Source organism: Mesitornis unicolor, unplaced genomic scaffold (genome assembly GCF_000695765.1).
Source record: "Mesitornis unicolor isolate BGI_N332 unplaced genomic scaffold, ASM69576v1 scaffold15469, whole genome shotgun sequence".
Classification (NCBI taxonomy): Eukaryota; Metazoa; Chordata; class Aves; order Mesitornithiformes; family Mesitornithidae; genus Mesitornis; species Mesitornis unicolor.
The window spans coordinates 21,074-35,199 of NW_010205347.1; the positions used below are offsets into that span (position 1 = coordinate 21,074).

Consider the following 14,126-nt stretch of genomic DNA (forward strand, 5'->3'; position numbering starts at 1 on the left):
AGTCTATGAAAAACTCAACATGAGCCAGCAATGTGTGCTTGCAGCCCAGAAGGCCAACCACATCTTGAGCTGCATCAGAAGAAGTGTGGTCAGCAGGGCAGGGGAGGTGATTCTGCCCCTCTACTCTGCTGAGACCCCACCTCTGGAGTACTGCGTCCAGTTGTGGGGCCCCCAGTATAAGAAGGACATTGAGCTATTGGAGTGGGTACAGAGGAAGGCCATGAAGATGATCACAGGGCTGGAGCACCTCCCCTATGTGCCTGGCTGAGAGAGTAAGGGCTGTTCAGCCTGGAGAAGAGAAGGCTCCAGGGGGGACCTTATTGTAGCCTTCCAGTACCTGAAGAAGTCCTGTAGGAAAGCTGAGGAGGGACTTTTTACAAGGGCAGGTAGCGATAGAATTATGGAGAATGGTTTTAAACTGGAAGAGGGTAGATTTAGACTACATATTAAAAAGAAATTCTTTACTGTGAGGGTGGTGAGACACTGACACAGGTTGCCCAGGGAAGTGGTGGATGCCCCTCTCTGGAAGTGTTCAAGGCCAGGTTGGACAGAGCTTTGGGCAACCTGATCTGGTGGGAGATGTCCCTGCTCATGGCAGGGGGGTTGGACTGGATGATCTTTAAGGTACCTTCCAACCCAAACCATTCTGTGATTCTATGAAATAAACATATGGAAGTTCATCCAAATCACTAAAAGTCTATTTTAAATGCACATACTATTTTCTCTTGAAAAATAGGTGTCTGATAGAACAGAGAATATTTTACTTGTAGCCTTCTTTCAGGTGTAGTAATTGAGGAGGACGGGAGTGATGTTTTCTCTGTGTACTTCCAGTGCTGAGATGCCTCAGCTAAGATCAGAGCTGCGCTATTTTAGTCACTGAATTGTAAGATGGGGTGGTCCTTGTAAAGTGCTTACTGTCTCAGTAGATGGGGGAAGTGATTTGTGGGTGGACAACAGTGGTATAGAAAGCTGACTGCAACTCCAGGGAAAGAATTCAAATGTTCTTTGTCTGAATCACTTGCGTTATTGCCTGAGTGTATCATTCTGGGGACAGCTTGATTTTCAGAAATGTAAGTGTTTCAGATGTTTTGTTCATTTGAAGTTGTTGCTGGCTGAGCTCATCTCAAGTCAGACCGCAGGCATACCTTCTGGAGACAAGAATATTGATATATCACAGCTGACTTCTTTTTCTTGCCTTGCACAGTTGTTCTAAGTGATATAAACATACACATTATTCAAGTATTTTGGCATCCTCAAATGTAACTTGGGACAAATTTCCAAAGTAATTGTTTTGTTTCTTTTTTAAACTGGTGTTACGGAATAAAGCATTCTGCCATACGTGAGTAGCATTTGGTGACTTGCTGATTCGTTGAACATTTTGTTTAATCTTTATAACTAACATGCAGCAGTAGGAATTTTTAATATGCTACCTGTGTGCTTTTTTCTAGGCTGAAGCCTAAACCTCTGACATGGCCACAGCCTCACCAAGATCTGATACAAGTAACAACCATAATGGAAGATTACAGATGCAAGTAACAGGCAAGCAGTGATTTGTATTATACTATTTTTTACAGGAGAGTGTATGTATTCTAAAAAGCAGTCTCTGAAATAAGTGTAAAAGTGGATCATTGTAGTTAATATTTTAATTACTAACTTGAATGTTACAGTTAAGAGAATGGCTAATATATGTAGATGAATTGAAGCTAGGTAGAAGTTTTACAGTGAGCTGGATGACAGGGTTTAATCTCTTCAAATTAAAAAAAAATGTGATTCAGTACAACAGTAGGGACATATGTAAGGAATTCCATTTGGGAACAAATCATGGCACAAATTCTGTACAGGGAACATGGAGTATTGAAATTGTACAAAAAAGATGGATCACATCACTGTGAAAATGTTTTTTCTTTTATCCAACTGGAATTTACTATGTTGATGTGCTGATTGTCATAGTTCGAAGCAAAATTCAGCCATCCCAGTATCTGCTGGAAGTGAAATACAGTGGGTTACAAGCAATTCTGGAAATTTCTGATTGTGTTTGGGACATTTTTTTCAATAGATGTTGAACAGACCAAGTAGGTTATACATTTTACTGCTTACGGATAAAACTGGTCAGGGATGTGACAATTGGTGTCAGTCTTTCTGTGGGATGGCAGAGTAGAGCAAAGACTTGTAGTAGTCGGAAGATTAGCAAAATGCATCTAGGTTAACAACTTTGATAGCTAATTATGACAGTGTTACAGTAATGAAAAGGCAAAATATTACCAGCAAGTAGTTAGATATTGTGCATAAATATTTATACACACAAATGTATGTGTGTATGTATATAAGTGTTATTTTACTGTTGATAAATAACTTGAACTTTCCAGGGATCCTGAGATATATTGAGAACCCTGAAGTAAGAATGAATGGGTGACCAAGAATGTTAAGGCTATCTTAAAGAAAATTTGGAAAAAAACATGAGTAGGATACCATGTCTTAAAAAAAGCTGCATCTCAAGAAAGATATATTATGCTGGATGGTCCAAAGGTGGCCAGGTTAACTGAGAAAAAAAAATCCCAAACATTGTTGGAGGGTCCCCAAAATGGATATTTTATCAAATCAGATAAGAGAGGAATCTTAAAAGTTATTAATGTTGTGTAAGGATCACATAACTTGATAATGTGATGAATCATCAAAACTGGCAATAAGTAATAGCATGGATGGAGCCACCTGTAGATTGGATATATATACTGTAACAAACTGAGTTGCACAGATGACCTGCAACTTCAGATCTGTGTATGCAGAAATGATCAATTTGATATCCTGTACTGTATAGCTCCTTAAGTAAGTAGTCTTGTATTTTTCTGGCACTGGAGCTTCTCTTGACTTCTAGAGAACTGGTTCAGGAATTGAAGTGAATCTGTACAATTTTTAGGATTTTTTTTCTAAAGGTGTAGTTCTTTAACCAGTCCTTACTGCAAGATCAGAGGAATGCCTGTGGCAGTGCAGGGAAAGAAGTGAGTCATGGAGGAGTGTGGGACTGTAATATTGCTGACCTAGACTAGTTGATGTTCAGGTAAGTTTATGGTGCTGTAGAATCTAGATTTGTATTTCAGGAACTGTAATTTTAAAAGCAATTTTATAAAGGCAGCAAGTAACATATACTCATTTTGTATACAATGAAATTCACGTGGAGCGGTGACTTGGTCAAGTTTGGACAGTTGCAGCATGTTGCTGACACGTTTGGCCATCAGTATTTTTTCAGATTTACTTGGTCAGATATCTTGTCATGTTCTTTTTGGAGTCTTTTGCTTGTATTTGTTACTTACTCCTATTTTTTTAAAAAGAACTCCTAACCAAAAAATGATAATGATCTCTTTTCATGTTTGGGGACTGAAAACTTAATGATTAAAATGAGGGAAACTAAAAGGAAGCTTTAATGTTATGACTAAATACTTATGTTTTAACAAATGTTGCAGTTGTTTTTAGAAAGTAAAATACGGAGGAAAAAATGTGGACGATGCAGAAATTGTTAGAGCGTAAAAATATATCATCATTTCAGCTGGCAAAATGTGACCCATGTGTGGAATTATGTTTTGTCTTGTATACTTAATCTTTCATTGCTGTGAAGGCTGCAGTTCCTTTTTATGACACATAACTCATTTAGAGACATGGTTTAGTATTGGACAGGTTATGGTTGGACTCAGTAATCTTAAAAGTCTTTTCCAACCAAATGATTTTATGATTCTATTACTTAGGCTGGACTTTTTGAATTTCAAGGAGTTAAGTGTGCACCTTTTGATTGAAATTAAGTAAAAGTCCATGGCTAATGCCTTTAGAATCTTGGATGGTTGCATCCTGCTGACTTCTGAGGCCTATACATTAGTTACTTAAAATACTGTAATCCAGAAATAGATGACAGACCTTTTTTGTCTCCTTTCAGTTGACTTCCACTTATTTTTGTATTAGGCAGTACCATACAGAAAAGTGACAGGGTGTCATGGTTTAGGCCCAGCTGGCAATAAGCACCACGCGGCTGCAGGCACGTCAACCTGCCTTCTCACCATGGACTGCAGGGGAATCTGCTCCAGCACACCTCCTCCCCCTCCTTTCTTCCCTGACCTTGATGTCTATGTAGTTGTTTTGCTCGCATCCCACTCCTCTCTCTGCTGCAGGTTCTGCAGCAGTTTTGGTTTTGGGTGGTTTTTTTTCCCCCCTCTTAAATATGTTATCACGGAGGCACGACCACTGTTGCTGACTCAGCCTTGGCCAGAGGCAGGTCCCACTCGGAGCAGAGGAAGCTTCTAGCAGCTTCTCACAGGAGCTACCCCTATAGCCCCTCCCTCACTACCGAAACCTTGTCAGAAAAACCCAACACTCAGGGAAGGATTATTTCCAAGTGACTGAAAATGCTTGGCTTTGCTTTAGTTTGAAAGTGAAGGAAAAGAGAATCACACTGCAGTATGGGAGGAATGAGAGATAAGGCATAGCCAAGCAGCTAGGTACAGCTGTGAGTCCATCGGTGGTGTTTTCTGAAGATAACATCTCCTTGAAGTAGAATTTAAAATGCTGGCAGTTGGGCTGGTGTTAGTTTTTAGAGTGACTTCCTCAGCTGGATGAGGAAGTGGGAGAACAGATTTATGTTGAGGGGCACTGAAGACCTCATCAGTGATTCAGAGGTAAAAAATAGCTTCTTTGGACATTTGCTGTTTCTTAATTGTTGAATATTTAGCCGAAACTTTAAAGTTCATCTGCAAAGCTGTTTAAATAGGGGAAATACGAGAGTTGATTTCTTACTTTTAACAAACTGATGTGTTAAACCACAGGTTAACCACACAGGTAATATAAGCAAGGAAATGAAGCTCTGTATGCAGCCTTGCTGCTATACTGGGATCTTTTGAAACAGGTCATAACTGTCTGTGCTTTCATAACTAATTCTGTGTGATAATCTCTCAAGTGTATGATACTTAAATATTCTTCAGTTAAGGGAAGAATAGGAATTATAATGAGAAAATAAACAGAAGAACCCACATGGTTTTCAGTGTTTATCCCTAAAATAATTGTTGTGCTGTCGCTCCAACCCATCCTGCCAGTATGTGCTGGAGAGAATATGTCATACTTGGTTTCAACTATCTGACAGCGCAGCTTATGAAAATAAAAGCTACCATTTAAGCATTGACCTCTTCATGTTGAGCAGAAGTAGAAAAATTAAGAAATAACATTGCTGTGCTGTGTTTCATACATTGTGTAGGCAGTACATTTTGTTTTTCAGCAACAGTATGTTGTTATAGATAAAGCAATGTATTTTATTAGTTTCTAGTGCCAAACTGAAACGGAAAAAGAATTGGTTTGGAACAACTTTCTACACGGAATTAACTGCAGATGGAGAAATTAAGAAAACAGCAAAATCAAGTAGTTCTTCAAATCCAAAATGGGATGAGCAGCTGACAGTGTAAGTAGATATTTTTGACTGTTTAATACTATCTATTAGGTAGACATTGCAGGCAAATATTTACTAAACTTGGCTGCATACATAGTTTTCTCTGGCTGTTGATGACTAAATGCAGACATATTTATCTCAAATGACTTTTTTTTCTCAATTCTTACAATGTTGTGAAAATATTTTTTGTACAGTGTTCCTTGCGTACAGTTGCTATACATGGTATATTCTTGATATTTGTTAGCACTGTGGACTGCTCAAGTTTAAGATACCTCTCTAGAAGATGTTATTAATTGTAACCATGTCATTTTCAACTTTAAAAGGAAAAAAAATCTTCAGTTGGATAAATAGTTAGGAGAAAGGCCACCTCTTTACTTTAAATTTCCTAGTGAAGAGATACACACAAAAACAGTTTACTGCAAAGTGACCTTGCAACTTATCCTAATATTTGACCTTATTAATCTTCTCGTGGTTTAATGTGGTTTAACTGTGCTACAGTGGATACTGGATATGAAAAACTGGCAATCTTGCACTGTGCAATTGGTTAGAATGCATTAATATACAATGAGGATTGTACTGCTTCAGCTTTGGGTCTGGAAACAGCATGGCTAAAGTCAGGTGGCATTGAGTATGGATCAGTACATTTTACAGCAACAGCCAGTTTTGTTGGTAGTAGGAGCTGTGCCAGTTCCTCTGTTAAGGTTCCTCTTAACAGTGTTGGTGAGCGGGGAGCGGTGCAGTGTACCTGGCTTTGGGAACTGTTTGCTTGGGAACACTTACCAACTATGGACCTGGGTTGAAGCAAGTAGGCTATTCCTGTGGTACATTCCTCTATGTTTCAGTTTTAGTGGAGCCTATTAGCCCTTTCCAGTATTGCAAAAGAGAATAATATAGTCCTGGACCTGACAATGATTTCCAGGAGTTATTGCTAGCACAAGTATTGAGCTATCAGTTTATTTATAGAGACCAGAGTTTCTGTTGAGGAGGCAGATTTCTATGGGTCTGCATGAGCACCAGCAATATATTCTCTGTGTATCAGTGGTTTTTTTTCTTCTTTTCTTTGTTGAGCTGGACTTCTAGTAAGACTTCCGTTAAGAGGCAACCTATTAAAAATGCAAAAATATATTTTCTCATGGTTTTCAGCAAAAATGGTGCATGTTGCCCACCACATTCAAGTGACAATAAAGCTAGCCCTATTTTGGGGAGGGTTGGGATTGTTTTTAGTATTGTTCTCATCAGTGCTGATAGGACTTTCTGTGTCCAGTACTGATGTATATGTGGCCTTTGACTTTTTGCAGCACCGTGATTCTACTCCATTTTTCACAGCCAGGAGCACTCTTGCAGTACTAGGCCTTGTACTATGAAACTTACTCTCCAGGACCTAGCAAAGCTTTCCATTTTCCTTACTGAGCAAGGGAGAGATCACTGCCAAAAGTTAACATAATATTACTGTAATTAGGTCCTTTGTCTTTCTGCTTCCCACCAATATTAACTCTAGCTTCATAATTTGATTTTTTTACGTTTGATTTCTGTGGGTATTACGGTGTTAGATATATTTGTGAAATCACAAATAATGTTTTATCAACACTTTCGTGTCAAGCTGACACCTGTTAAGTGGGTTTGTCCTGCTTGTAAGTAGCTGATTGATTGCTTTTACCTTTTTAAAAAATATTTAGTATTTTTCTTTCTTGTGACAGACAAATATACTTACCACCTTTTTCTCCACATTTAATAATGTGAGTTTTTAGTTTGAATTATGGAATAGTGAGGAATGAGGAAAATATGTCTTTCATGAGTAATTTAAGATGTGTTTTGTATAACTGAGATTTAATCTTAGTGTAGGTTATTCTGATACTCCTCAAATTCCTTATGCTATTGTAATGCACTTAAAGTTTTATCTTAAACTTCAAACACTATGATATTAGTTAAAAATTTCTCCTTGCAGTACAAAAACCTTTTTCAGTTAATGAGTATCAAGAGGTACAATAAATACGAGAAAGTGAATGAAGTTCAAGTACTCCTAACAGCAAGAACGAATACTTTAAGTTCTGTATATATTTTTTAAAAAAATGTATTTTATATGCAGGAATGTGACTCCACAGACTACGCTGGAATTTAGAGTGTGGAGCCATCACACTTTAAAAGCAGATGCTTTATTAGGAAGAGCAACTGTAGACTTGAGACAAGCTTTGGAAATACACAATAGAAAATGTAAGTTATTGTGAAGGATATTTTGAGCAAAGTAGAATTATTATTACTAATCTATATATCAAACTGGCAGCCAGGCTACTAACTGTACATGTAATTACAATTGACTTTCAGTTGATGACTTTACTTCTCTTTTATAGAGATGTCTGTGCTATTGAGAGCAATTTAAATGTAACAATGGGATATAATAACTTTGAAACAAACATTAGAATATGAGTTAACTACAAATTAAGTGAAAGTGGAAGTGATTAAATACAGTGTTTTATGTCAAACTAATCACTAATTTGGTAGAAGATCTGTTTTAAACTTGTTAAAATAAAAGTCTAAACTTTCAGAAAAGCTGTCTTTGTAATTTTTCGTGTTTTCCTTCTCTGGAATCACTAATAGAAAGGCTGGGTATTTTTGCCTCATAATTTAGCTGCCCAGAGAGCAGTAGGAACCACTGATTGACACTGCTGAGAACTCCTTATAGCACATTAGTGATTGTTGTGTTCTATGTAACTTCTAATTTTAATTGTCTTTAATAAATTAAAACAGGTCTTCTTTATCTAATTTGCTTTTTGAAAGTTTTTTCATTAGCACAAGAAGGTGGTGAATCCACACTTTAAATTCCACTCCAGAATGGCAGTAGAATTCCAGCTAAACCATTCTCCAACCTTTCTTACAAGTTAGAGATACAAACCTGAGAGCTCTCTTTAGCAGAGTGGTGGGAAAGGAGAACAGGAAAAAAAAAAGCTTCATTTTTTCTGATTCTTGGAAAACCTTGAAACAGAATCCAAAATGAGTGGAGTTTCTTCAGAAGTATTATAAAGATTCTGCCCAGGTTTTCATAGTTAAACAGAAAAGCTGCTTCCTTTTTAAATTAAAAAAAAAAACCTGTATCAGAAGAAATGGGGTTGTAATAATGGTAGCACAAAATAGTTAATATTTTAACTATTTCTAACAAAATAGCTAATTTTTTTTTACTGTAGATCCAGGGAATGTACATTGCACTAAAAGTAATTTATGTGCAGTGTTTCTGATTTGGGCAAGTCAGCAGTTTGACACATACCAGATTATCCAACAATTCAGTGGTAGCATAATCTGACTGATATACTTCAGTTGTTCATTTATCTAAAACACAGCATTTGAAAGGCTGGTTACTGAAGAAAATGTAAAAGAGAAGTCCTCTAAGTGCAGAAACTTCAACGTTAGTGCTGTTGTTTTCTCCTGCTAAACACCACCAGTATGGAATTGCTGCCCACATCCCTACTAGCTTTCTTGCCAGCTCAGTTGCTCTGCAGCCAACTGTTGATCTGTTTTGGGGACATAACCTGTTAAAATAGCAGAAGCTAAACCGATCAGCCTTTGCAGAAATGATGATGTATAAATATGTTAATTTAACAACTCAGTGGTAGGCTAGTTTATTCCTTCTCTTCTTTCTGGTAGTACCATTTTCCAAAATTCATCTTGCTAAATCAATAATTCTGTAGATTTTGCAGCTTGGTACTTGCTCCAGCAATTTAAAGTACTTTGAAATCCATTGTAGTACAGCAGTGGGTGTCTGTAATTGCTGCCCAATTACACTGTCAAACGTGCTCTTTAAAGTAACAGCTTGGGAGTATCTGGCAGTAGCTTATGGTATCCTTCCCTGTTTTCATGTTTATTGTTCATCTATCATATTTGTTAGGAGTTAAAAAAAACAAGGAGATGTTAGTTTAATGTATGCAAGTGCACAGTGAGCTTTAATTTCAGCTTGGAATGCTATCATATGAGGGAAATTTGACGGTATATCTTGAAAAATTAATCTTTTAATCTGAGATAGTAAATACTAAAACCCCTTGACCATTTTTACCTGATTAATGGGAACTCATAGCTGACTGTGTTTGCATTTATGACATGTAGCTTTAACTGCTGTACTACAAACAGATGCTTTAGAGAGAATTACACAGTGGCCGTAGCCACAGCATGTTTTACCTCTGGATTATGTTTGTCTCTACACACTTGTGCATTGCTTATCAGACATACTGAATTATTTTACTGCACCATGCACACAGTTTGTGTATTGCAAATACCTCAAAGTTTCTTTTGGTGTAAATAGTTCCTGATTTAATTTTTGGTTACTTGAGGTATCCTCTCTGTTACTGTTTAATGCTTGGAACTGGAATCTATGAAAATGCTAGTAAGGATTTACTAAAAAAAATTAGGAAGAACTCTCTGCAGTCTTTGCATTTACTTCTTCCTCAAAGTGATGTCCTTTTCAGTGGTCTCTTAGAATTAGTTCTGGGAGATGACTTGAGAAGTGAGCATAAGCTCTGGTTTTAGAATGAGATTCCTTGTGACTTGTACTATTTGGATGTGTAGTTCAGAATTTTGGCTTTAAGACTTTTCATGTTACACAAGTAGTGCATAATTTCAAAAAGGCTTAGTGAAAACAGCAAACCTGGGAAATCATTAACAACAAAGTACTGAAACCATATGGATCCTATAGCATACCTGCAGAATATACTATGTAAATGGCCAGTTTATTTTTGCAATAAACTGTGCTTTTACCCACAGCTGATGTAAAATTACACAGCTCCTTAGTGATTTCTATGTTATTTGAATCATCTTAACATCTCTTGTGTTCAGTTTTACTAAATACATGTATCACATTTTTGTGTTGAAATTCTCTTTTAATGTTGTTTAGAATTTAACCCTTCCTTTATCCCTTCTCTCCTTCCCTCCTCCTACCCACCCCAACTCCATTTTTAGTGGAGAAGGTGAAAGAACAGTTGAAACTCTCTTTGGAAAACAAGAGTGGCATGGTGCAAACAGGTGAACTGACAGTTGTGCTAGATGGTTTGGTTGTTGAACAGGAATCTCTTACAAATCTCAGTTCACCAGCAACCAGTAAGTTAAAATAATTAAATGAGATGGTAATATTTTGATTAAGATTTCAAACAGTTATCATAGAATATTTCTGTTGAATTTGTTTCTTACTGTTCAGTAGAAGTTCAGCAAAATGGCGAGGCTGTGCATGAAAACAGAGATGCTTCAGCAAGAAGTACATCCAGGTTGGAATTTATTTTTGTGTTTTACACTGTATTTTAGTATTTTAGGAAATATATCAATTGAAATGTTTGGGTTTTTTGTGTTCTGTTTTGTTTTGTTGGCTTTTTTAAAATTCTTTTGAGTGGGATAGATTTTTAACTCTGAAGCCCTAAATTCTTGTATGGCTTGTATGATAATTATGTAGTTTACAACACCTGTTATTCCTCTGCTGCTAGAGTCTGCTCTCCACTACTTTATCAGTGCCTCTTGGATGTGTAGCCCTCTGAACGTAAAAATTCAACTGACTGGAGGTCTACTAAATGCTGCAGCAGAGATTAGGGGAGCAGTGGTTCAGTGTGGTTTTGTGTAGTTATTCCGTTTGTTTTCTTCTGCTGTTCAAGAACTATTTCTATTCATGTCTACCAGCTTGTTGCAACGTACCATCTGAATGGAAGAAAGAATTTAAAAAGCCTAAATTACTTCCCCTAACCCAGTTCCTTTTTAAGGTTGCGATCAGGAAGTTGTTTAAGAGACTTGTATTGAGTGTAGGAAACAGCATTCAAAACACTGAGGAGAAGGCTTTGCCTGCTTCAACCTGAAGTTGCAAGGAAGAGGATTTGGGATCAATTTAGAGCTTCAATTCTTGGCTTCTCTGCCTTCATAGCAGCTCAAGGATGGCCTGGATAGAAGTAGGAGTAGATTGTTTGCCCCCTCACCACTTGTGAATCAGATAGCTCAACATTCAGATCAGTTTAATGTTACTAGCCTCCTCAGTTACCTAGCAGTGAACTCCCTTCCATTTATGTTCAGTTTAAGTGAAAAAACATACAGCTGCTGTGTGTTTGAGTGACAAGGACTTATTTGTCCTTGTATGCTCAACTTGATTCCTTCTTTGAATATGTGGAGTTTTGTCTCTCTTCCCCCCATGGGTGCCCAGTATGAAAGAGTGAGGATAAAAAATTTCTTCTCCTTAAAAACGTTTATTTGAAAAGGTTTGAGACTGTTAAAAAGTGATTTGAAACACATCTGCACACCATTTTCAAACAGTAGTAACAGTTATTTGTTTTCATTCAACTGTTGTTGCTGGAGGTGTGGCTTTTACTGGAATCCTGCTCCTGATGTTGATATTTTGATTACAGCAGTTTTCCGTACAACTATCCAGCAGTTTTGATTTACAGTTTTAAAATTAAGAGATGAAGAAGGGTTTTAAGGTAGCTTCTGTGCATGTGTTTAGGAAGCAGATCATGTTTGTAGTCTAGAGTTGAGAAGGGATAATGTTTTAATTCTGTGATTATACTAGTCCTTTGAAGTTGGGTAGCATGGAAATGCTGCTGCTTCCTTTCTTACTCTGCGAAGTGGGACTTCTAACAATTCTCGCTTTTTTGTCATGTGTTTAACTTCTCTCTAATTTTTAGCCTCTACTCTTTGAGAACACGGGGAGTTGGCATTGAATGTAATTTTCACAGTATGTGTCTCTGGTGGGTGGCTTTCAGCATTTTGGGATAGATTTAAGTAAAACCAGTGTAATTGGACAAGACTTACTATTCCCAAGCTCTTACACTGCATTTGTTTCCATGTGGCCTTTTAAACACAGCACAATCTGTGTATATCTGTCCTTAAAATGTCCCATCCTGCCTATGCCTAAAGGTCATCTTACTTTCCTTTTACTGATGGAGAGTTTGGTTACTTTCTTATGTTATGACTAGAATAATTTTGGAGATATGACAAACAAAACCAATTGTTCCACTTACTTGAGAGAAAAAGTTTTCCTGCTCATAGCTGTGCTTTGGAAGGGTCCCTAAGGCAGTTTTGGAAGATGTGTCAGGTACACCTGTCTACCCAACTCAATTCTAATATGTCATTACAAGTAAAAGATGAAGTAGAAATAGATAAATCTTCTGAGTATCTGTAATCCTCAAAACCTGAATTTGCCTTTTTGTTCCTTAATTGTTTGATCTTGCACAGCCTTCTAGGCTGCAGATAGGACGTTATAAAGTGTGTGAATTTAATTCCATTTCTTTATTTGTCAGCATCATTTAGTGTAGGATTTGGTTTAGTTGCTTAACTCTTTAACATGTTTCTTGTAGAAATCTGAAATGATATTTTATTTTTACCAAGATCTCCTTGTGACATTTCTAATGGGATAGACAATCAAGTACCTTCCAACTCGGTAGTACAGAATGTGTTCTGTATAGAAGCTGTTAATGGAGACAGCACACCATCTCCTACCCACGTTGCAGCCAGACCCAAAAATACACCAGTACCAAAACCACTTGCAGCTCAGCCTGTCAACAGCACTGGTAAGAATGGGAAAATTATGAGAACATGTTCCATAAGACTTTTTTATGTGTTTGTAATGTATTTGAAGTTGAGCCACTTTTTCTGTACTTTTTTTTGTTGTAGATTTCAAAAATACCGAAACGATGTTTCTGGGCTTGAATTTATAATCTTGTGTGTCCACTTCTGTGCATTTTTCTGGAGTAGATCCATTCTTAAGTTTACTAACTTTCATTCCTTCCCATCAGTTCTCATCAGCTATAAAGCATCCAAAACTATAGTATCTTTGTCCCAGATTACTGCACCATATGACTATTTGTCTGGAAGAATAATCAGATTTCTTTCACAATTAATTTGAGTAACTATAGTTAAGGTTCTTTTGCCATTAGATAAACCTGATTTTTAGTGCTGTCAGGGAACTGTTGTGCTCTGAGTTGAGGTGTTGCATGCTTTCCTTGCCTTCCCTTCTTTGCAAAGGGTATACTGTTTCTAAACAGGTAGTGGCAAATACTAAGTTTCATTTTCCTCTTAAACGCAGAAACTTTGATGGCAAGTACAAGTAACATTCAGCACAGTAAAACAAGTGAAAAGAAAGTATTTTTAAGTTTTTGTTCCTCTCCAAAACTTTGCATCTAATAATGACTGCTTAGAAAGCACTTTCTGCCTTTTCTCAACTGCTTGAGAGAGATTACAGTGATAGCAGAGGAAAAAGATAACCTTAAATAGAAATAGGCAAGCTGTTAATAAACAGTAGAACAGAGACTGTCAAACTTTCTGTAATAGCGTGTGAAATGTGGATTTTGTGGGAAGATAGCAGAAACTATTATGAACTTTAAAAGGTAATAATTAAATTAGGCCTTCTCTGAAGCTTTTTTCTGTTTGAAGAACTTGAATTTGATTCCCCTCTTTTCAGTTGAAAGCCAGAGGGCACATATATTATTTAGGCATTGCTCCCTTTTTCTTCAGTAACAGAGAGATCCATTTGAAATCTATATTACGATAGGGTAATTGCAAAAATAATTGATTTGTTCAAATAGTAATATTGATGAAATCACTGAGCTTGCACTGAAGTGCTGATGTAACGGTTTTCAGCTACTGTACCAGTTGGTGGAGGCTTCTAAGGCAAGGCATAAAACAAGTCTCCAGCATTTGTTGATGACAGACTTTTGTTTTTTCCCCCACTGTTGTGCTTAGCGGGATTGTAATTTCA

General features: G+C 37.0%; 1 protein-coding gene across 1 annotated transcript in view; it reads left to right on the forward strand.

The window, feature by feature from the left end:
* Positions 1 to 1,446: 1,446 nt before the first annotated feature.
* WWP1 (WW domain containing E3 ubiquitin protein ligase 1) overlaps positions 1,447 to 14,126 on the forward strand; it is a 34,862-nt gene continuing 22,182 nt past the window's right edge. Inside the window, exons 1-6 of the mRNA XM_010191371.1 lie at positions 1,447 to 1,539; positions 5,293 to 5,431; positions 7,506 to 7,630; positions 10,361 to 10,498; positions 10,596 to 10,662; positions 12,758 to 12,939. Of these exons, the coding sequence (XP_010189673.1) occupies positions 1,470 to 1,539; positions 5,293 to 5,431; positions 7,506 to 7,630; positions 10,361 to 10,498; positions 10,596 to 10,662; positions 12,758 to 12,939 (721 nt within the window). The 5' untranslated portion in view covers positions 1,447 to 1,469. The remainder of the gene's footprint in view (positions 1,540 to 5,292; positions 5,432 to 7,505; positions 7,631 to 10,360; positions 10,499 to 10,595; positions 10,663 to 12,757; positions 12,940 to 14,126) is intronic.